The following is a 24,618-nucleotide window of genomic DNA, read 5'->3' as shown; positions in this document are numbered from 1 at the left end:
CTGCCTCGGGGAGCTGACAACTTTACAATCAATAAAAACATAATGTAAGATCCGGAAACAATAGCCACGCGTCAGAATGAGTCACCTCAACATATGGATGTTGAACATGACATCCGCACATTTTTATCTGTTAATTAATTAACGTAGGAAACCTCATCCTGCCCTTAGATGACGGTTCCTCAGAAATGCAAAGGCCACCTGGCTGACTTGCCCGCCCGCCAACCGTAACATTAGACGGGCAGAGAAAACTCCCCGCTAATTGAAACTTTAGTGGCCTTAATAGGCCTCTTAATTGTTGGTGTGCGCACTGCCGACCGAAATATTGTGCGAATGCGCGATGACATCAGGATGCTCGCCTGACCTCACCGCGCACTACTCTACCCGCACGCCGAGGTCAAAACCCTGCCCATGGATTTAGATTTTAAATAGCTGAGGCCCAAGGACTGACCTTTGGGATATCCACCAGTCACAGCCTGCCAACCTGAAAATGACCCTACGTACTGTCTGTTTTCTGTCCATCCTCAATCCCTACGAAGACCCCCAACCCCATGACCCCCTACTCTTGTGTGGCACCTTATTGAATGCACTACATCAACTGCTTTCCCCTTGTCAACTCTGTTAGTTACCACCTCAAAACAGATCTGTCAAACAAGATTTCCCTTTCATAGACATGGGAAGAATTTTCGGATCGGGGTGCGGGGGTGGGGCTCGCCGACGCGTGAAATGACGCGGGCTGACACCGGGCGGGCTTCACCGCGCGTCATTTAGATTTTCAGTTCGATGGGCGCGTAGCTGAGTCAGCTTTGCGTCCGCTGAACTGTCAAAGGCCTATTAAGGCCTGTTAAAAACTAATTGAGCTAATAAAGTGAGCTGAAACGGAAACAAAAAACGCTGGTAAAACTCAGCAGGCCTGACAGCATCTGTGGAGAGAGAGAGAGAGAGAGAGACAGAGATAACGTTTCAAGTCCGTATGACTCTTCTTCCGAATCATGCGTGAAAGAGCACAAACCCTGACTCAGGGAATGCCCCCCCCACTGCCCACACAGGGAGCGCTCAGCGCTTCTGGGCGCGCGTCACGCTGGGCGGGCCTTAATTGGCCCGCCCACATAAAATGGCGGCGCGGCCCCGATCGGGTTCATGCCTGTCCCCGTCTGCCCCTGCACAACCCCCCTGATGTGGGGAAATTTCTGCCCTATGTGTTGACACTGCCCAGCCATTTGATTTTTTAAGTGCACTGTTACCACGTCCTTAGTAATGGATTCTCGTGTTTTCCCTACAATTGGTGTTAGGCTAACGTGCCTGTAGTTCCTGTGTTCCCTCTTCCTCTTTTCTTGAATAGCAGTGTTATGTTTGTCACCTTTCAATCCACTGGGATTTTCTAGAATCTAAAACCCCATTGTCACTGTAACCACTATAAGCCACCGGTTCCAGGGATTTCTCAAAGTTCTGTTTTCTGTGCTGTTTGTAGTACAATACTTTTTTGGGCCACCATCTCTTGAAAATATTAGTAAAGATTAAAAGTAAGACCATAAGACATAGGAGCAGAAATTAGGCCATTCGGCCCATCGAGTCTGCTCCGCCATTCAATCATGGCTGATAAGTTTCTCAACCCCATTCTCCCACCTTCTCCCCATAACCTTCAATCCTCTTACCAATCAAGAACCTAACTATCTTGGTCTTAAGTACACTTACTGACCTGGCCTCCACAGCCTTCTGTGGCAATGAATTCCATAGATTCACCACTCTCTGGCTAAAGAAGTTTCTCCTCATCTCTGTTCTAAAAGGTCATCTCTTTACTCTGAGGCTGTGCCCTCGGGTCCTAGTCTCTCCTACTAATGGAAACATCTTCCCCACGTCCACTCTTTCCAGGCCCTTCAGTATTCTGTAAGTTTCAATCAGATTCCCCCTCATCCTTCTAAACTCCATCGACTATAGACCCAGAGTCCTCAAACGTTCCTCATATGTTAAGCCTTTCATTCCTGGGATCATTCTCGTGAACCTCCTCTGGACCCTCTCCAGGGCCAGCACATCCTTCCTGAGATACGGGGCCCAAAATTGCACACAATATTTTAAATGTGGTCTGACCAGAGCCTTATCAATAAATATATGCATAATAAATTCAGAAAATCTGATTTACCGATGTAATGATGTTGTTAATCACCGTAAATATGTTGCATGCAATTGCATGGGGTTTTTAATATATGGTGACAGAGTACCTCTAAAGCTGTGGCTACTTTCCAGCCTTGTTACCAGTTAGCTACAGCTGCTTGTTATCTCTTAACAGACACCATCTATACCGGACCAGCTTCTACACTTAATTCAATTCAGTCCAGCACCAGATTTACCTCAACAGTGGCCATCTACCTGAACAGTTCCAGGTTTGCACCTGGCTTCCCTTATGCAGACATACTTCCATGCTGTATGTAATAGTCATTTTATCTTCGGTCTTACCTTGTAGTATATTCAGTCCGCATTCACATAACCAAAGGGGCCCCTGTGCCCTGCTCTATTATAGGTTGCATTTTCATAAATTTCTCCCAATTTCCCGCTGTAACGCCAAACACAGAAGCCCCAGATTAAAGTCACAAACACCGTTTATGTAATTTTACTAAATTTTCCATGGGTTTTCCCCGAGGCTACGGCAGATGATTGGGAGGAACGCTAGAGAAATGCAACCCCATAATCCTGTAAAACGAAATAGAGCCAGTGTACACGGGTCTCTGACAACACTGGCCTCCATGTCTGCTACACTCTATCAATCTTAGTGAAAATCTGTGTGAATGTAATACTGCATGTTGTAAAGTTGTAGAATATTTTTCACCAATTAGGTCAGAGAACCAGGGGCCACTTGCATCCCGGCACTTCATTGAATCAGGTCTCTGAGCCAACCCTCACTTCAACCTGCCAATGCAGGCAACCAGAATTCAGAATTATTTCATCAAGGAACATTCAAATCCCTGTGAAACCTTCTTGCATTGTATTTCTGATTGGTTTAGCCTTGAAAATGACATCACATTCTGCCATAAATTCAAGTATGCACTCGATTTCCCTTTTAAGTTATTGAACTTTGAAAGTGCATTCCAGATCAGGACAAGTCACCACGTAAAAACATTCTCCTCATGTTCTCCTTGATTCTTTTGCCAGTTATATGGAATATCTGACTCTGGTTACTTCCTGTGTTCTCTACTGAAACTCTTCATGCACCTATGAATACAGTGTATGTTTTAGAAAAGAATAATTATTAATGCAACTTAAGTGAACAATGCTGGGGGTCTGAATAAATGATTGTGTTCCCACTTGGATAACTAGGTAGTTTTTTGTGTTGGCTAATTATTTTTTTTAATAACCTGTATTTTCAGCAGCTCCTTCCCCAGTTATAAACTTGACCGTTTCCAATGTCACCACGACCAGCTTCCACCTAACGTGGACAACAGACGCTTATGAAGAGCAGCTATTTATTGCGCAGGTGTTGAAGAATTATATCATTGTGAATGAAACCGAGACCATGGAACTGGAGTGGACTGTGTCAGATTTGGAGCCTGAGTGTGTGTACACTGTGAGTGTGTTCTCCAGAGCCTGTGAAGATGAGGGCCCTGCAGCAGAGCTGAGTGTAAAAACAGGTAACAGCACAAGGGCTGGGAAACACATAGTGACGGGTAGATTAGACTGTTTAGGTATAGATAGTAGGGGTTCAAGAATCAAAGCTGATTGTGCTTGATATTCAAAATTTTTCATCTGATTTAACAATTGATAGAAATTGAAATAGTTTATTCACTCTTTGTTTCAATCATTCTTATTACAAATGCTCCTGTTGGATATTGTTCTTTGGCTGAACGGTATTTTTTGCATGTTTGAGTCCTATGACTTTCTTAGGCTATGGAAGGTTGTCATTCAGTTCCCACCTTCCAACTTAACCTCATAAATCCTGGTGCGTGAAGTTATGTCACCTGAAGATATAATTTGGGAAGAGTCATAGAAACATAGAAGGAGGCTGTTCAGCCCTTCATGGTTGTGTCTGTTCTTCAAAAGATATATCTAATTAGTTCCACTCCCCTGCTCTTTCCCTGTAATGCAGATTTTTTTTCAAGTCCGTATCCAATTCTAAAAGAAATATTATACAAAATTAGGATGTTGCAGTTGTGCTAAATAGAAATGAACCATTACATCAATCTTCTCAGATTACAACTGTGTTTCATTGAGGAACCAGCTATTTTGACTCTGAAAAACTAGAATGCCAGGGTAGATCTTTCTCTTTGCTTGGGGAGTGCTCATTTTACAGGTGCAGCACAAAGAGAAAAGGGCTAGAGACCAGTGGGATCAGGTCTCTGGATCCATCACTCTGCACCGGGATTTCGGTGGCATTCCCACATGGGTGGCAGTGCACCCTTTAATTAAATACTTTCACAAAGATTTATTTCCTCCAGTATCTTTTGGAAGAATTGGAATAATAGATTTATGACCTTGCTAAAAATAACCAACAGGGAAAAATCTTCACAAGCGCAGTTTCAAAGTTACTACGGTGCATTTGTCCGAGGATTTTTTTATTCACTCACCCACAGTTCTGAGCCTCCTACTTTCAAATAAACATTGATGGGTTGGCGACAGTTTAGAGGAAAATGGCACGACTGATGAGTATGATTGCAAGACTTAAGGTGTTAAGTTATGAAGGGAGACTTTTGGAATTATCTCAATCCTTTTTCATTGGGCATAGAGCGATGAATGAACAGATATAAAACACGTCCTCAAAAATTTAGATACACAGGTGAGAAAATTATTAGGTTTGAATATTAAGCACAGAACCAAATTTAAAACTTAGGTTTAAAATGAATTGTTATGGTTGCTCTGCCAGTTAACACTTTTGAAATGCTTATTAGGAATGCAATTGGAGGTTGTAAGCGGAGACTAAAATGATCAAGCATTCAATTAGGCATAAACAGTGATAGTTTGGAGGAAATGGGGTGAGAAATATGGTGAGGTTATTGTATCCAAAGGGTCAGAACATCAAGTGGTCAGGTGAAAATGAATCAAAATTGAACTGAATTTGGTTATTTTTAGGAATCTGAAGTTCTATCACCGGGCTAAAACTTTTCATGGAGTATGTTGTGCAAAACCTGTTAATGAATCAATTTTCTGGTATTATTATTTCTTGGGCTGTTTTTGTCCCCAGCCCGAGGATTTTGATGACAGATCTCTGTTTCTGTGCTTACATGTCGATATTGTAACTCATAAGGCATTTGCCTGTTTTATTTTTGTTGGCAGAAATCATCATGAATGCTCTCAGTTATACATCCAGCCCAAGACAGTCTAGTACTGGGGTTGTCTCCACAATGACCATCTACCCGAACACTTCTGGATTTCCAATAGCCTTTGCATATGCAGAAGTGCCTCCTTGCTGTATGTAATAATTCAATATTCTGTCAGCATTTCAATATTTGCCTTATTGGTGATAGTGTAGTTCCAGATAGTTAATTCATCATTGACAGGGAAGGTTAATGGGGGACTGGAATTTCACAATGGAACGCTGTCCAATGTACTGTAACATGTGTTCTCAGCAACTCTCTAGCGGAGTGCTTCGGAGACACTGGGGCCTGTGTGATCCATGATTCAAACAATGTCAGCCAGCTTTGTAGAGCTAGAATATTTGATCCAATGGGAATGTAAAATAAGGTAATAGTGCCATGGACAATCCATTGCTAGGCTACTGCATTGGTGAAGATCATTTCGATGAACTGTTGAAGATTTTAGGTGGGGGGAAATACAGTTTGAATAATAGAGCAAATGGGTGACCCATTTCCTTTTCAGTACATCAGGCTGCCAGTTTACTATCACTAATTCTGCACTCCTGCTCAAGCTGATTTTTACCTCTTATGTTTCTAGAGAAATGGTAATAGTTTTAAAACATTTCAATTTATGCTAACAATTCATAAGCCCTCTTCTGTTTATGAGAAGTAATTTTTCTGTAGGGGAATTAAGTGGAAACAGGTTACCCTTTTGGAGGGATTCCTAAGAAGTACCGAATCAACAGAGGAAGCTATTTTAGGTAGATGGACCATAGATATCTACAATTCTAGCCCTAGAATTGCTTATTTTTCTACATACCAAAATATATGATGTACATTCCCTGCCCACATTCCTGTGCCCCGAATTTTGGCTAGACAGTTTATGTCAGCAGTTATGATAGAAAAATCTTATGTCAAATGTTAGTCAGTATTATTTGTACTGCAATTGTAAGCTTTCAGTCACTAGGTGGTGCTGTGATGAAAGTTTCCAAGCCATTATTTTGTGTTTTTACCCGACTTTCAGGGTTTTCTTTGGCCAATTTTTGGCTGTATTTTTTGTTAATTTTTCAGCAACCCCTTCTCACCAGGCTCATTTGTACAACCATTTTTCTGGGCACTGAATTAGTGTTATGGTTGCCTCCAGAGCCTCCCCCCCTGCCCTGTCCCCTCAACCCCGACAGCCAAACCCCCCTTCCCCTTCACTCATCCTCGTTATCGGTAGTTGAACCTTGAACCTTTGGTCTCATGCTCTTCCATGTCATTACCCTGACCTTGTGACCCAACCTCATGACCTGCATCCTTGCCCCTTCAATTACTGACCCTATAAGCCCCCATACTTACTCCTTCGGAACTCGAATGTAAGTGATCTTTGCGCAAATTAAATTGAATAATTTGCAAGCACTTCAAGTGACCATACTATACATAAATTTATAGGTTTAACTCTTTAAGTGGCTTAGCAAAGTAAGTTTTTTTTTAACCACAGTAATCATTAACAGATTTTTCTTAACTAACATTTCATTTGAGCGCAGGTGATGCTGTAGAACCTTTTTTCTAGCAGGACTTAGTCCAACTGGTGGGCAGGATCCTTGTTGCCAAGGCTAAATTGTGCCTGTTATCAATGTAATCTTTTCCAGCCCCACAACTCTGCGAGGTTAATGCGCTCCTCTAATTTTGGCCTTGAGAATCCCCAATTTTAATCCTTTCTATCATTTGTGCTGTGCCTTCAGTTGCCTGTGCCTTCTCTACTTCTCTTTCCTCCTTTAGGGCATGCCTTAAAGGCTACCACTTTGGCCAAGCTTTCAGCCATCTGCCTTAAGATTTCCTTATGTGACTCAATGTCACATTTTATTTTACAATGGCCCTGTGAAGCTCCTTGGGGCATTTTATTATATTTTAGGTGCTATGTTGTTGACAGAGATACCACGTAATTCCTTGTAATGACTGACCTTTATCTTTTCAGCAACTCCTTTGCCCATTATAAACTTGACAGTTTTCAATGTTACCTCCAAGAGCTTTCACATTACGTGGACAACAGATAACTATGAAGAGCAGATCTTTATTGTCCAGCTGTTACAGAATGACAGTGTTGTGAAGGAAACAGAAACATTGGAGCTGGCATTGACGGTGTCGGGGTTGGAGCCTGGGACAGAGTACGCTGTGAGCGTCACCTCCAGGTCCTGTGAACAAGAAGGCACTGCCACAGAGCTGATCGTTAAAACAGGTAACAGTTCTGACTGGCATGAGCTAACCCTAGCTTGGTGTTAATTGCTACTAAATCAGCAGACTCCCTCGCACAACTCCCCAGAGTAGTTCACACGTGAAATCGAAATGCTTTAGCTTGGGGAGCATTCTTCGGAATTTGGAGCTGAGGTTAGGGAGAATGATTGTCAAGCTGTGCTATGATTAATCTTGAGTGCTTGGTCCTGACTTTTGGATGGACAACACAAAAGATTGTTCCTTTTCCTCGCCAACTCTGCAACAAACTCACAAGAAGATGGAAGATCCAAAAGGAGTGAGGTGTCTGGCAAGGTGTTCTTGCACGATGAATTAATGGGGGTGGATGGGGAACTATCAACTTTAGTAGAGGGACAGTAGCTGATTGGCTGCCTAGTGCCCTGTTTTCCATGAAGTCAGCAGACAGATCACAAGATAAATAGCAGCAGGAATAGGCCATTCGGTTCTCAGGCCTGGTCTGCCCTACCATTCAATAAGATCCTGGCTGATCTGTTTGTGGCATTAATTCCGCTTTCTTGCCTATAACCCTTGATTCCCTTGTAGATCAAACAGGAAGAAAAATCAGAAGAGTGCATAAGGGGTGGCGACCTACTGCCATTTCTCACATAGGTGGACCTTCCATTGCCTCCTGTTTTATGCTCCTGCTGAAGTTGGAAGTTCCACCCAATTATGTTAAAGCTATAAGAGGGTAGTTGTCATTAAAACCAGTTGTCATTTAAAAAAAAGTGAAAGGCACTCATACCAAATGGCCCCTTTTGCTATATTAATGGATTACTCTCTATGTTAAAGCAGTATATGGAGGAATTTGATAAAACAAATTAAATTTTGATAGGATAGAGTGGCTGAGAGTATTTTCTACCCTACCCTTATCTGCCTAGTAACTAATAATAAAACTACCTCTTTTTTCAGCAGAAACCATGGGCACTAGGAGAAAACAATCTGTCGTGGGCTTTGTCTCCTCAATGACCATCTACCTCAATAGACCTGGATTCCCAGATAATGTCCCACATTCTGATTTACCTCCTTGCTGTATGTATATTTATTATCTCTTTTCAACATTCAGTCTCAGTGACCTGATGTTGTGCTTTTACATTCTTTACTGAGTGTTCAATTGTTATGAAGGCATTCACATACTGTTACATTGTTGATCATTGTGACATAAGAACATGATAGGTTGGGGAGAACTAATTGGATTTCAGCACCTTCTTCCTGCCTTTGAAATGTCTGCTTATCTCGCTTGTCTCGTTCTTCCCTATGAGCCTTTGATCTTGTTACAACACAATCAGAAAACTATCCAGGGTGTTCCTTCTGTAACAGTTCTCTTGAATACACTTCTACAGGCTGCTGCACTATCGTAGGCACCACCCACATTTGCGATCCAGGTATATCATTACCCAGAATAAATTGAACCCCTGCAATGGGCAATTTTTCCACCATTCCAGCTATAACTTCAACTGTCTTCCATTTGCTCTATAAATTTACCTTCCACAAAGGAATAGATTTAGCATCTCCATGGACCCCACTTATTATTATCTGCTCCAGTAGTGCTCCCTTTGAACAACAAATATCACTATCCCATAACATTAAGGATTGATTAGCCCCCGTGTCTCTTAAAAATTTAATATTTTTACCTACTCCACCCTTAACACATGGAAGTACTTTCCCTTCACACACCAAAGTCTTTTAAACATTTCTGAAATCTGCTCCTCAGAATTTTCTTGAGTAAACTGTGAACACATTCCCACTTCTTTATCTTTCACTGATTCCCCCTGCTTCACCTGTACACAAACCTCTGGTTTCTTCTGTGCCTGAACCTCAGAACCCACAGTACTTTTGCTTCCAGAGCTTTTCAGTACCCCAACAATTCTAACAAAGTTTTCCTGCAATCTCCAACACACTGACTTTGTGTTCCGCACTTTATTACAATGAAAACGCCTCAATTTTCGAATGTCGCTTCTACCTTAAGCACCTTTCTTTTTATTCTGAGAAAAGACTTCCTGGGAACTTCCAGCTACTCCTTCTCTCCCCTGACTACCTGCCTTCCTTTCACCTTCCCACTTTTCATCCTCTTCCAATTTGAAAGGGTGATGGAAAAAAGGTTTAGCTCTATGAACTAACTCATAATCATCAACCATCTCTGCTGCTTGTCTTACAGAATCAACCCTCGGTTCCTCCACATGAGTTCTCACTAACAAAGGGATTGAATCTTTAAATTCTTCCAAAAGAATTACTTCCCCAAGAGCTGCATACATTGTTTCTATTTTTAACACCTGTATCCACCGGTCAAAATTACTTTGTTTTGCTCTTTCAAACCCAATATAAGTTTGCCCAGGCTGTTTTCTCATATTCCTAAATTTCTGCTTGTATGCTTCATGAACCAACTCATATGCACTCAAAATAGCCTTTTTCACCATATCATAATTCACCAACATTCCTTCTGATAGCAAAGCATATACCTCATGCGCCCTACTTAACAACTTAGACTGTAATAATAACGTCCAGTATTCCTGTGGCTGTTTCATTGGTTTAGCTAGCTTTTCAAATGAAATAAAGAATGCTTCAATATCTTGTTCTTCAAACTTTGGACGAGCCTGTACAAATTTAAACACCTCCCCACTGGGTTCTACTCTAGAGATAAATCCTTCTTCACCGACTGGCATCTCTTTTTAACTGCCCACATTTTCAGTTGGAATTCTCTCCCTCCCTCTTTTTCTCTTTCCTCCTTCTCTATCTTTACAATTTCTAATTCCCTTTTAAAAGCCATTTCTCTGTCCTTTGCTTCTAATTCAAGTTTTTTCAGTTCCTTGTTCAAATTCAAGCGTCTATATTTGTAACTGAAGTCTCACTACCTCCAGCTGTGATTCATTAGTGTTAAGTTTCACGTCCAACTGCAGAAGCTGTGCTATACTCTTAATTATATCTGATTTCCTAGCCCCCACAGGTAACCCCATTTTTAACTGATCTGCTAACGTAGTTTTGGTTATTTTCTCCAACCCAATCTTTTACATCTCCTACTCCTATATAAGTCTTAGCAATGACCAAAGCCACCTTGCAGTCTTACCACTTCTAAAATACCTCACCAGTACCTGAATTGAAAGCGCTTCTTGAACTCATAACTTTAAGATCCACTAATTCCAATGTAATCAAGGAATTAGAAATATTTTTATCCCGCTAGAGCCCCCAATTGTTATGACACAGCAGTTGGTAAAGCTGAGTTATTTAAAGATCCCAGAGGGAAACTTTAAACAACTATTATAATCTATATTTTTAAGTGGTATGTTTGAGATGCAACTCTGAATTCAAGAATCAGACCATCAGTTCTCGAGGGGGTTTATATCAAAATACATGAGACAGTTATTAATTTATACACGTTAAATATATACATGTGGCTACAAATTACTACCATCATAACTTTTAACAAATTCCCAGTCTAATCTCCACTAAGGCAACAGCAACATTTGGACTTTCAGCAGGCACCAGGCAAAGCATTTTCACCTTATAAATTCAAAATGAGGTTACTTTCACTTTGGTTCCTGTGGAGACAGTTGTAGGCTTACAGCTGCTTTGATCTTACATTGCCTCTGCCCTGCACACACAAAACTGCTGTCTATTATAACTATCAGAGCTCATTGAATATAAATTTTCATTGTATCACCAGCCCGTTTGAACTCCACCTCATCTAACAATAAAACCTCTTTCATAGTACCAATGTTATTAGTAATGTAAACGTATTGCTTGGTCTCTGCTAGCTAGGCACCAGAATTCATTCCCTTCTTGAATGTTCTATTCAACAAAATGCAAATGCATTCTACCTCTCTTACATCTCGAACTTAATATACATCAAAGCACTCAGACTAGCTGGCTTTAATCCATTTAAGACACACTCACAAACTAAACCTATATTTTAAAAGAAAATTATCTTCCAATAATATTATATACATTATAGCTTCATGACAGCGTTATCAGAAACAACTACTGCCTCCCTGGAGGCACTGCTGAGCAACGAAGAGGTGCTGGTCTCTGATTGACCGGCAGCTCTTGTTGAGTGGGAATTCCACCCCCAGGTTTCTTGATTCTGAGGAAGGCCTACCACTGCCCAGTTGAGTGCCTGATTGGTACTTGATGCAGAGGGCCTTCCCAAAAAGCGATGATGCAGGGCTCTTGCCAGCTCTCCAACCAGTGGGTGAGACCCCCATTGCCCACATTAAACTCCCTCCAGCATTTATAATTGCAGAGGTAGGAGTGGAAGCAAAAAAGGGCAGTCCATTCACCTGGAAAATTAAGTAGAGACATTGGAGGAGGATGTTGTGGCTATCCATGTTGGAGGATGTTTTGTGTGCCTGCATGCCATTATAATATAAAGGTGCTTGGCAGAACAAGGGCTAACATGGGACAGGCGAACATCACTGCCCATGGTATGATGTATAGAGTCATATGGTAATAGACTCAGAGAGAAAAATCTAGAGAAAACACTCTAGAAGCAGCCTAGTGAACAACACCATGCATCACAGTAACTTGGGATCTGTAAATACCCAAAGGCTACCAATAAAGGGTTCATGTTTAAATATACAATTCTCAAGACCTTCTCATCACTGAGACACTGCAACTAGCACCATATAACAACATGGTTGGCAGCGGTAGGAGCTCCTGAAAGCTATGACATCAGTGGTGATATGAAAAGTGGCATTTTAAATGATGAACCCAGAACAGTATCCCAAGGTATGAAACACTAAAAGCATCTGAAGCCGGACTAGAGACATGTGTACCTGAGAAGAAAAATTGAAGAAACAGTTGAAGGAGCTTCGCTACAGACTTAGAAATTGAGGAATCCACACGAATGAGTGGAAGTCCATTGCAAGACCCCAAAGTGACGCAGAGCATTAAACTGCTTAGATCACAAGACAGACAATCAACACTAAAAAAACTTGCAAGACTTTGAGTGATGCTGAGTTAAGACACTTAGTTAGATCACAAGATGGTACACAAAGCTACAAAAAATGCAAGACCCTGAGTGATGCAATGTGGAGAACACTGTACAGTTCACAAGAAGGTGAGGAAAAATACAAAAAGGAAGCTGTACTTACATTGCTGAATTGGTAGCAGTTCCATGTCTCAATATATCCATAGAGAAGCTACAATTAAAAAAAAACTGTAAAGATATCATGCAGAGCAGAGGAAAAACTGTACAGCACAGTTTACAAAAAAGAATTGCTGCTGTTTTGAAGATTTGAAACAAAGAAGGCAAGCAGAGCATACAGAAGGAAGTACTGCAGCTTTACGTTTAAAGCAAACGGGCCCTGATCAGAATGTGAGCCCACCTGGTCTCCCAGGGTATGGGATGTTCAAAAGAAGCTGAAGAAAACCTGCAGAGTTACAAAAACAGAAAAAAAATAAAGAATAGCCCAGAGGAGAAATTACGGTAGTTTTTAAAAAGTTTAAAAAAGAAGGTCCACAATCGCTGGAGAGTCGGTCAAAATCGAAAAAAGTGCAGGAAACTCACAGCACAGAAACTGACGCTGCAAAGATGGTCCGAGTGCAAAAAAACAGTTACTGTATTGGATAATCTTAAAGGGGCAATGCAATTTAAAGCTGTAACTACAAGAAAGCTCAAACAGCAATGGCCAGAAAATTAGAAGAGTCAGACGCCTTTTGGTTAACGAAGTGGCTTCACCAGACACAAGAGTGGTCTAGCACATCCCTAATAAAGCGCGAGGGCAACAAGAGACCCCAGGGAGAGGGCAACTCCCAATAAAGCACCGAAGGCAACAAGAGACTCCCGCGGGAGAGAGAGAGTGCGGCAGACAGAAGACCCCAGATCAAGGGAGACAATATCCAAGTAAACCACAAGATGGTTGCCGACCCTGCCAGTGCAATGAAATGCATGAGCTGAAGAGTTTAGACAGAAGAAAGAAATGGCAGAGAAGCAGCCAAAAGGCTAAAAAAATAGAGTATTTTTTTGAAAATGGAGCTGTTCTACAGGATAATGTTCACATCAGAGCTGAACTGGAAGATTTGATGCACAAGATGCAAGCTGCGTCAACGAGACGATGCACTGACATCCAGAGTGAGTTTGCAAGAGGTCAGCAAGAAAATAAACAATTGAAAAAACAGTTGATTGTCCTTCAAGATCAAATGCCAAATGAACGCATCATCCTCTAGCAACATGAAGAAGTGAAGACTGTCTTAAACAGTAGAACGGAAACAGAGCAGAAGGAACTCAAGAAGGCTATGCTGAATTACAGGAAAACTCAAGGGGAAGCAAGCAAACTTCGCAAAGAATCTTCACTGTGCTACAAGAATCCCTCAGGACAAAGCTTGTTCCTCTGGAACACTCCAAAGAGAAGCAAGATTAATTTAATGTCGCTCTGAACAAACTGAAGAACCAATTGGCAGAGAGGACTCAGTGATGTTCTGTGTTTCAGGAGGAAGCCAAAAGCTGCAAGAAACAGACTGAAGATTGATGAAGCAGCTGAATGAAAAAGAGGAGACATTGAAGGGAAAAGCTGCAGAACTTTCCAAGCTGTGAGCGAATAATGAGTAGCACAATTACTGAAACTAGTTAAGGCTTTGCTGGAGACCGACCTGGCCAACAGTGAAATCAAAATACAGCACAAGGACAAAGTTCTACTGCAGACACAGAAAGAAAAGACAGAAATCAGATCAGAAAATATTAATCCAACACTGAAGCTCAAGGAACTAGAAGAAGAAATAGTACTGGATGTTCCAGATGTGCTGAGAACCATTGAGCTGAATGAAAAGATTCATAAGCTTGCAAAGCGATTTGAAAATAAAACAGCAAACAGATGGTTTGGCTGAAATTGTGAAGCAAGTGGAAATGAAACTTCCATTTGCCAAAGGATATATGTCCAGCAAGAACATGACGGACACCATGGAAAAAGAAAATTCGAGCCAAATCTAGGAACGAGCCGAGTGCACGTTCACTTCAGAAGGTACGGGACAAACCCACAGAAAAAAGCAGACGGGTTGTTAATAAAGAGAAACGCAACTCGTAGGAGCACAAAAAGCAAATCAAATGGAGATAACCAAGCACCAGAAACATATAGTACTGCCATTCCTCCAAACGTGACAGACTGAGATGTGACAGAACTGTCAAGCCTCAAGGCTGTCTGAATTTATAAAGTCAGATACTTAGGGTGGGGAAGAAGGGATAGCAAGTAAAGATTGCATTGTAATACTCCTTTGGAAGGGAGGAGAGTTTTCTTTGGAGAAGAAAGGGGGATGTTGTATGATATTGTGTGTGCCTGCATGCCACTGTAATGTAAAGGTGCCCAGCAGTACAAGGGTTAATGTGGGACTGGAGAATAGCACCGCCCATGGTATGATGTTAGACTTAGAGAGAACAGTTTAGTGAGAACACTTTAAAATCAGCCTACCTGCAAGGTGAACAGCACTATGCATGACCTGGGGCCTGTAAAAAGTTAAATATAACCAATGAAAGGTTCATGTTTAACTTTACAAGTCACAAGATCTTATCATCAATGAGATGCAACAGCCGGCACCATAATTCAGCAGTCCATGTCACAGGCTGCAGGGAGGTCAATGAATATGAGAAAGGAAAATACACCATGGCTGCAATCATAGGAGAATATCATTTATCTTGTCATTATGGTCAGCCTTCCATCTTACATAAGTTTTCACTCATCCAAAACTCTGCTGCGTGTATCTTAACTCACTCCAAATCTCATTCACCCATCAACCCTGTGCTCGCTAATGGCACCCTGTTCAGCAACGCCTCGATTTTAAAATCATCAGCCTTGTATTATACATCCTCCATGGACTTGCCCCTTCCTATCTCTGTATAAACTCAAACCCCGCAACCCTCTGAAATATCTGGGCTCCTCCAATTCTGACCTCCTGAGCTGCCCCAATTTTAATCACTCCATCATTCAGCTGCCTAGATCCTAAACTCTGGATTTCCCTCCCTATACCCCTCTGTCTCCGTTTCTCTCTTTCCTCCTTTCAACTGCAAGGATTCCGAGGAGATTAGGCAACCAGAGCTGAGGTGAAGATTGAAATCACTGAGAGTGAGGAATCGCTCAGTGAAGAGGACTATGGAGGATATCTCAGCGGGAAACTTGGAATAGGGTCGGGGGAAAGGGGAGCAGACAATGAAGGTTTGAAAGAAAGGTGAGAAGGTTGGAACAAAATGAGGTTCTCAAAGGAGGAGGTATTACATACGAACATATGGACATACAAATTCGGAGCTGGCTGATCTGAATGTAACCTCAACCCCACATTCCTGCCTACCTCCGATAACCTTTTACCCCCTTGTTAATCAAGGCTCCATCTAGCTCTACCTTAAAAATATTAAAATTATCTGCTTCCACCGCCTTTTGGGGAAGGGAGTTCCAAAGACTCAAGACCCTCTGGGAGAAAAAATTCTCCTCATCTCTGTCTTAAATGAGCAACCCCTTATTTTTAAACAGTGATCCCTAGTTCTAGGCTCTCCCACAAGAAGGAACATCTTCTCCGCATTCACTCTGTCAAGACCCCTCAGGATATTAAAGGTTTCAATTAAATCGCCTATTACTCATTTTCTGTAATAACCTTTGATGTATCAAATGCTGTTTAGGAATCTTGTTGACTCTGCCTGATTGCCTTGAATTTTTTTAAGTGCCCTACTATAACATCTTTAATAGTAGCTTCTAACATTTTCCCTATGACGGCTGTTAGGCTAACTGGCCTATAGCTTCCTGCTTAGTTTCCCTCCCTTTTTGAATAAATTAGTTATATTTGCTATTTTACAATCGAATGAAACATTCCCTGAATCTAGGGGATTTTGGAAAATTAAAACTAGTGCATCAACTATCTCAACAGCCACTTTTTTCAAGACCTTAGGGTGAAGGCCATCTGGACCTGGGGGTTTGTCAGCTCGCAGCCCCAACAACTTGCTCAATTCCACTAGAGATGCAAAAGGGGAGACCACGATGTGACATGGCTCTCAGGGCCACAGTGTCAATACTTACATCTAATAAATTGATGCACACATTTATTCACAGCAAATAGATAAACAAACAGTAGAATAAACAAAGAGATTTGGCATAATATACAAAGGAAAGAACGACTTGCATTTCTATAGTGTCATTCACCACCACCTCCCAAAGAGCTTTACAAACAATAATGTACTTCTGAAGTGTCATAACTGCTGTGGAAGGAAACTAGGCAGCCAAATTACACATAGTAAGCCCTCACTAACAGCAATTGATAATGACCGGATAATCAGTTTTAATAACAGTGGGTGATGGTCTGAGGGCAGACAGGGCTTTGGTTTAGTGTCTTGTCCAAATTGATGGCACCCCCAACAGTGCAGCACTCCCTCAATCCTGTCTGGATTTAGTACTCAAGTCTCTGGAGTGGGTTATGAACTCACAAGCTTTTGATTCAGAAGTAAGAGTGCTACCAACTGAGGTACAGCTGACATTCATGTAAGGGCTAACTATACAGAATATTATAGTCATAGCCATGTGTTAAAGCTCAATGTAAAACTAGGGTCTGAAACAAGATCCCTGATTAAGCCTTGCATAACTGGTTGGTTGTGACCCTCCTATGGAGTTGTGTTTCACTTTCCCTAACGACTTAATTTCCTTTGGTAGCTCATTTCTGGTAAAGTTTCTCTTTCATTGCAGGCTTATTTTAAATTGGTTAATGACCACTTTCAAATAGTGCACAAACGTCTTAGTCAATGGACTTCCAGAGGAGATTAGATAGCAAAGTCACTAAAATTAGAAAGAAAGCCCTTCTGCAAATGATGATTATTGCTGTAGCACCAGTGTTGTCATATCGCTAAGGACAAGGGCCATGGAAACACATCAACTCCAAGTTCTGCAAAAGTAACATACCAACTTGATGCGGAAATATATCACCTCTCTTTCAACATCACTGGGTCAATATTTTCGAATTCTTACCTAATACCATTATGGGGGCACTGTCATCACAAGGATTGCAGCAGATCAAAGGGAGACCTACCAACACCTTCCCAGAGTAAATAGGGATATGCAATAGTTATGGCCTTGCCAGCCATCCCCCAGAAAACAATTTATGAAATGATAGCACCCCTCATATTCAGGGTTTTGATCACCATGTTCCATGTAACGTGATGCTCACTAATTGGTTCCTTAACTTACCAACAGCTCCGTCTTTTGTTACCAATTTGGCTGCTTCCAGTGTCACTAGCAGTGGTTTTCGAGTAACTTGGACAACAGATACCAGTGAAGAGCAGAGCTTTGTTGTGCAGGTGTTAAAGAATGATAGCATCGTGAGTGTAACAGAGACACAGGAAATGGAATGGACAGCAAGAGGACTGGAGCCTGGGACTGAGTACATTGTGAGCGTCATGTCGAGAGTCTGTGAGCAAGAGAGCATTGCCACCGAGCTGACTGTAAAAACAGGTAATATCGCAGGGTTAGTAATTCTTATTCAAAAGCATCTTTTGGGTATAGACCATGTAAGAGCTGGAGAACTAATCACTTTCCTGATTTTATAGCTCTTAGTCCAAGCAAGGCTGAAAAGAGAATGGCTATACCTAATGCCGATTACCAAAGAAGCAGCATTGCCTTGGATCAGTTTGCACCAAACTCTGTTCAAACCTTCACACCATTTTCCACACAAACATCCACTTTGGCTTGCGGTGAGCGAAACTATTTTCTTTCGAATAGTGTGCACCATCATTTATGTTGGAGTTATTTTAGAGAACCCACAGAAAGATTTCAGAAATGCTTGTCATTTTAAAATGTGAAAAAGAGCATGCTACTCATTTTTATCCCCCAGTTCCTCCACCGATCAGAAGCCTCATTGCCTTCAATGTCACAAGCAACAGTCTGGGCATGATTTGGGAAGCTGACGACACAATTCACCGAGAGTTTGTCGTGCAGCTTTTGAAGGACAACAGTATTCTGGTTGATGCAAAGACCAAAGAACTGAGCTGGACTGTGTCAGATCTGGAGGCTGGAGTGTTGTATACCGTCAGAGTCATCTCTCAGCTCTGTGGGAAAGAAGGCAAAGCTAAAGTACAAGAAGTGAAAACAGGTACAAAGAGCTATGATTGTGGCTAACTAGTTTTTTTCTCCACCATTGTTGTTCTTGGTCACCAAAACTTCTGTGCATGTCTTGAGGAATTTTCTGCTTGGGTCCTTGCCCAATATTCCTTGTATTGGAGAAGAAGATTGTGGGCTGGTAAGGGCAGAAGCAGCAAACCCTGGCTAGAGTTTCTTCATGTATGTCAAAAGTCCAACCCAACAGCTACCATCTCTAAACCTTCTAAATTTATGGCACTTCTTCATCTCCTCCAATACTTCACCAAACTCCCAGATATCCACTCAAAAGGATACCTCTCAAAAGTATTATTTATCTCTTCTGTGCTGAACATTTCCTTGTCCCATGGCAGATGTTAAATGTTCTAAAACTTTGCTGTGGGTCTGGAGTCATATGTTGGCTTGACTGGGTGAGGACAGCATATTTCCATCCCTAAAGGAAGGATATTAGTGTCACTAAAGGACATTAGTAAACCAGATTTTACAACAATCAACAGGGACCACTGTTACTGAGGCAAGCCTTTAATCCCAGATTTGTTAATTGAATTCAAATTTCACCTACTGCCTTTGTGGGATTTGAACTCTCCTCCCTAGAGCATTAGACTAGGCCTCTGGATCACAAGTGCAGTGATATTACCATTACACCACTGTTTTAGGGTCCAATTATTGCTTCCCTATCTGTGAAAAGCTAATCCAGGTAATCCAAGGTCACTAGTAGGTTGATCAGATGGGTGGTAAGCCCATCCACCAGGGTTCTTGTGGCAAAACCTTTCCTAAGGTACATCCAGGCCAAGATGGTGGACATGAATAAGATATCCGATGGGAATCTTTGGAAGGAAGGAAACCAAACAGATGGTCAAAGGAAGGTTTCATTAAGGCTTTTAAGGACACGGAGAGAGACAGATTTGTTTTGGTAGGGAATTGCGAAATCAGACTGGGGGAGCAGAGACTGAAAGAGCAGGGAAGGTGTAATTTTTAAGGGTAATGTTAAACTGGAGCTATTGACTCGGCCTCCTGTTATACATCTCTCCTGCTTTTAATCACCATGAAAATCATGAGAGATGTATAATAGACAGCTGACACACTTCACATTATTGGTCAAAGTCAAAATCACCTCCCAGGGTATAGAGAAACCAGTGTTGGAGCAGCAGAAAGTGTGTGTGGGGCATTGCACTATGTCCTATTCCTAGGCCTTGTTTAGGGATTGCAACACCCCGCAAGGATTTAGAAGGGTGGCCCTGAGGCTCCTTTTACTTCTCCACTTGTTCTAATGTCTTGTTTTAGGGGCATGATCTCTTTGGGGAGGCATTGACGCAGTGGTATTGTTACTGGATTAATAATCTAGAGACCCAGGGTAATGTTCTGGGGACCAGGGTTCAAATGGAAGATGGTGGAATTTGAATTCAATAAAAACCTGGAATTAAAATTCTAATGATGACCATGAAACCAATGTCAATTGTTGTTAAAAGCCCATCTGATTTTCTAATGCCTGGTCTACATGTGACTGCAGACCCACCGTTGACTCTTAAATGCTCTCTGAACAATTAGGGCAATAAATACTGGCCTAGCAAAAAAAAATGTTGCACTCCTCATTTGAAGGGATGTGCCACTTGAGTAGAAACATGTGGACTGGAACTTGACTTCTCCTTTCTTGAAGCAAGTGGCACTAACCCTCCGGCACACATTGATCAATAGTCAGTTTTCCTGAATCCTGGGCTCTTTTATACTTGGGATCTAATGTAGACTCGGGACACCCTCACACTCTTTTGGTGCAAATGTAACTTTGTCTTGGTTTCAAGTTCAGCTTCACGTTAGACCAAATTATAATCGATTGTGATTAATCAAACTAAAGTGTACCGAGTGGAATCTCTAAATCTTGTGGATGCAATCATTGTGAAGGCTAATAATGAGAGTGCTAACTGACTTTTCACACCATCCCACAGCTGCACATATCATGGGAGGCAGAACAAGGATAACAAACTTAATGTTCAGTGAAGGGCTGAGAAACAGCAGTAGTGACAAATTCAAGAACTTTACAGCCCAATTTATTACACAGGTATGTATATATTTCACTGCAGGCTAGCCTGTTCATATTGGATTTGCTTCTAATGGTCTAATAATGCCTTAACGGGGCTGTGGGTTATATTGGGAGTCCCTGGGTTTTGTTTTTCACCAATACATACAAATTCTTTCTTTTTTAATTCTAGACGTCACATAGAATTGGAGTCAAAACCAGTCTCTACTAATGGGAATAAAGGGCAGCCGGGCCTAGTTTGAAACCAAAACAAAAACAGAATTACCTGGAAAAACTCAGCAGGTCTGGCAGCATCGGCAGAGAAGAAAAGAGTTGACGCCTCGAGTCTTCTCCGCCGATGCTGCCAGACCTGCTGAGTTTTTCCAGGTAATTCTGTTTTTGTTTTGGATTTCCAGCATCTGCAGTTTTTTGTTTCTGTCTCTTAGTTTGAAACCACCTGTAGATGGCAGTGCTTGAGCTGGGAAATAAAAACAATGTCAGCTTGGATTTATTAGATGTGTGTTTCTGAGGTTGGGTTTGAGGCATCTTCTTCTACAGGTAAAGCATGGTCATTTGAGACCTCGGGGTCCCTGCCTGTCTGTAAACTGCCCCAATCCCAGGTAAAGATTCCATGCTCGGGGTTATGAGTAGATCCAGCGAATTCCGGTGGTGGTGGCGGAAGCGTTATGACTTTGAGGGAGAATGGCTGCTTACAGACGGAGAATCCTTCAGGAAGAGGACTTGTGTTTCCTTGAAGAAGACAGAGGGAGGTAATGGGAAACCGCTCGTGTGGTCTTTTCCCTAGTCATATTGCTTATTGAAATTGTAAACAGATGTCTTCTTTGAGCAACTGAAGAGGAAGCTTAAAGATCTCTGAGGCATGGAGAAATGAACAGAGGTCCTCCCCTTAAGTGAATCGCTACGACTTCTCCAGAGTAATTTCTGCATCAGCCTCCTGCTGTACCTGACCTGGGCGCGCCTGATACTCACATTAGGTTGGAAATTGGAAAATATTCCATTTCCCATTACTTAGCTCACACACTTTGAGGAGCAAAAAAAAATTATATTCATAACTAATCCACTTTTCTTATGGCTGCAGATCTTGAAATTTTTGCCTGAATACACTACGGAACTTTTAAGTTCTGGGAAAGTCAAGGTCGTGATTAGATCGCTTTGGGAAGGGAGTGTGAACGTAGACTTCCAATTGATCTTTGATGAAGCAATAACAGCTAATGTTTCTGAAATCATCGTGGACCTTGTGACATCATTAAAAGACAGCTCTGTTTTTTCCTTTGATCCTGACAGCACAGATATATCAGGTAATGGGGATGGGGTGGGAAAATAAGACTTGCAGTAGAGCAAACCTCCCTTAAGCCACATAAGTATGAGGCTGGAACTATTGCGCCACTCCCTCACACCAACTGCACATTCAGTAATTATAGCTTTCTGGATAAAGCAACAGGAGGAGTTACTTGCATTATCCAGACACTTCAGACATTCTTGTCATGCTACTGGCGATTTCTGGTGTGTGATTGGAATGATCATAATAAGATCTGACTTCCTAAACGAAAGGCCATTAAGAGAGGAAGAGCTTGCATTTCTCTAGCGTCTTTCATGATCCCAGGACATCCCAAAGCACCTTATAGTCAGTCAATGAGGTAGTTTTGAAGTTTGGTCACTGTGTAGGTGACGCATCAGCCAATTTGCACACAGCAAGATCCCACAAACAGTAATGAAATAAATGACTAGCTAATGACTAGTGACATTGGGCGCGGAATAAGTATTGTCCCAGGTCACCACAGTGAAATTTCTGACAATATTGTCTTCAGCAGGTTAGTTTTAACCAATCTTGCAATCACTTTTTTGGAGCAACACGTTGATAGGTTTGACGTATTGGTTTGAACTGTTAAACAAAGATCACAGCTACATTCTGGTAGATCAGGCGGATGCTAAAGGTATCAGAGCAAGATAAAGGTGGAATATGTCTAGCATTCTGCCCAACATTTCTCTCATTGTGCACTATCACCAGACGGTGATAGATTCATTGCCAGTATGAATGCTGCTGGCACAGAAGGGATGTTGAATTGGCCTATGTAAGACTTATTTTATTTCAAAAGTAATTCACTAAGGGAGCGTTTTGAGATTCTGCAGTGTAATAATGAAGTGACATGAGGAAATATCCTTTAACACCTAGAGATGTGATCTGGAGTGCAGTGCCTGAAAGGGTGATAGAAGGAGGTTCAGTAGTAACATTTGTCAGAGGATTGCGTAAATATTTGAACAGAATGAATTTACAGGGCAATAGGGACAGGGCAGGGATGTGGGGTTAATTGTGCAGCTCTACCAAAGAGCAGGCATAGGCATGATGGGCTGAATGGCCTCCTTTTGTGCTGTATCATTGGACAATGAGGAGCTATATAAATGCAGAAATACAGATTTAAAAAAACAAAATAACCTTAACTTATCAGTAGCAATAAAGAAATTACACTGTGGATTTGCAGCTTATGTGCATTTCTCTGCTATTGGTGGTATAATGGAGTAGGATTTTGGAGAGACAAGTGGAGTGGGAACTGAGGCGGGTGGTTATGTAATTTCACACTGCCAGTCGGCATGCTGGCTTGCTGCCAAACATCCTACCTCCAAAACAAAAAGAGAAAAAAACAAAAAAACTGCGGATGCTGGAAATCCAAAACAAAAACAGAATTACCTGGAAAAACTCAGCAGGTCTGGCAGCATCGGCGGAGAAGAAAAGAGTTGACGTTTCGAGTCCTCATGACCCTTCGACAGACTGTCGAAGGGTCATGAGGACTCGAAACGTCAACTCTTCTCCGCCGATGCTGCCAGACCTGCTGAGTTTTTCCAGGTAATCCTACCTCCAAGCTATTTTCAGAAATCTGGATGTGGTACAGATTGTTAAGGCAATTAAAAGGCCAATTAAGGTCATTAATCAGGTCACCCTGTTAAGGGGTTCCACCTCCACTTTGGTGGACCAGCAGCTATGACCATTTTTTATTTCAAATATTTCAAAAGTGCTGAGTGGAAGTTTCAAGGTGGAGGTGCCCTCTCTCTCTCTCTCTCTCTCCCTTGCCTGCAATGGCAGGCTGCAGTTCCTTCTGTGCTGGAGGGCATCCTATTGCCCTCCCGCCTACCATCCTCAGTTGGATGGCCATTACACCCTCTAATCTCTAATTGGTCAATTCAGCAAAAGTCGATGTTACTGCTCCTGACAGGGTGCAGGGTCACGACCCGCAATTGATGCCAATGTCAGGCTCTCAACCCAAAACGAAAAACCCTGCCCATGGTACCATTCTGCCTTTGGGATGGGGGACAAGCTGAGTTGTTGGCCGTCAGTGAAAGAAATGAAATCAAACCATCGCTGGTTTTTCAGGGATGAAGACCAACCTCTGTGTGATAAACTAGATCAGCAGAGCTACCTGTAGGCCTCTATCACAGTGCACCTGAGGCATGCCTTGGATGTTGTCAGACCTTTGGATGTTTCTCCTCTTCCTCTCTCCGTGGGAGAATGCCCTTGGCCTGCGCTCAGAATCTCATCTCAGCTGCAAAGGTTAAAGTCAGGAATTAAACCTTGGGAATGTCTGGTATGAATTTACTGTTCAATTGCCTCAGCTTAATTCCAACACACAGTGTTTGCAGCAATTTCTTTTGAGCAGCAGTAACTCCTGAGACTTCAGAACACCTTTCTACAAATGAGCATTGCTGAAGAAAGAGACATGCTGTTGAAGCTTCTCATCTCAGACTCATCAGGACAAATGGAAGAATGCCAAATTTCAAAGGGAGCGAAAACTTATACCGCATGAGAAAAGAGTGCTGATTGGTTGGCAAGTCGGCTCTGGTTGAGACGTTGCTTGGAGAATGTACCAGAGAACTATTATCCCCCCCAATTTTTGTTTAATTCAGAAAAGGCGCAATGCTGGACATGTTCTTTTTGCCTTCAGTGTAAGGATATATGTAACTTCTGGAAAACATAAGTGAGCTATTTTGTGAGCTCAACTGATAATCTTAAATTGGTTGTTAGTGT

The 24,618-nt window shown here is 41.9% G+C and overlaps 1 protein-coding gene across 1 annotated transcript in view; it reads left to right on the top strand.

The window, feature by feature from the left end:
• The window catches only part of LOC121290415 (uromodulin-like 1), a 96,932-nt gene that overhangs the window by 41,048 nt on the left and 31,266 nt on the right, over positions 1-24,618 (top strand). Inside the window, exons 16-26 of the mRNA XM_041210855.1 lie at positions 2,285-2,419; positions 3,360-3,620; positions 5,260-5,394; positions 7,240-7,500; positions 8,424-8,543; positions 17,666-17,923; positions 18,019-18,162; positions 18,303-18,560; positions 20,509-20,621; positions 21,679-21,898; positions 24,399-24,536. Of these exons, the coding sequence (XP_041066789.1) occupies positions 2,285-2,419; positions 3,360-3,620; positions 5,260-5,394; positions 7,240-7,500; positions 8,424-8,543; positions 17,666-17,923; positions 18,019-18,162; positions 18,303-18,560; positions 20,509-20,621; positions 21,679-21,898; positions 24,399-24,536 (2,043 nt within the window). The remainder of the gene's footprint in view (positions 1-2,284; positions 2,420-3,359; positions 3,621-5,259; positions 5,395-7,239; positions 7,501-8,423; positions 8,544-17,665; positions 17,924-18,018; positions 18,163-18,302; positions 18,561-20,508; positions 20,622-21,678; positions 21,899-24,398; positions 24,537-24,618) is intronic.

Source organism: Carcharodon carcharias, chromosome 18 (assembly GCF_017639515.1).
Source record: "Carcharodon carcharias isolate sCarCar2 chromosome 18, sCarCar2.pri, whole genome shotgun sequence".
NCBI lineage: Eukaryota > Metazoa > Chordata > Chondrichthyes > Lamniformes > Lamnidae > Carcharodon > Carcharodon carcharias.
Note: the sequence above shows the minus strand (reverse complement) of the source record. Positions and strands in the feature narration are given on the sequence as shown.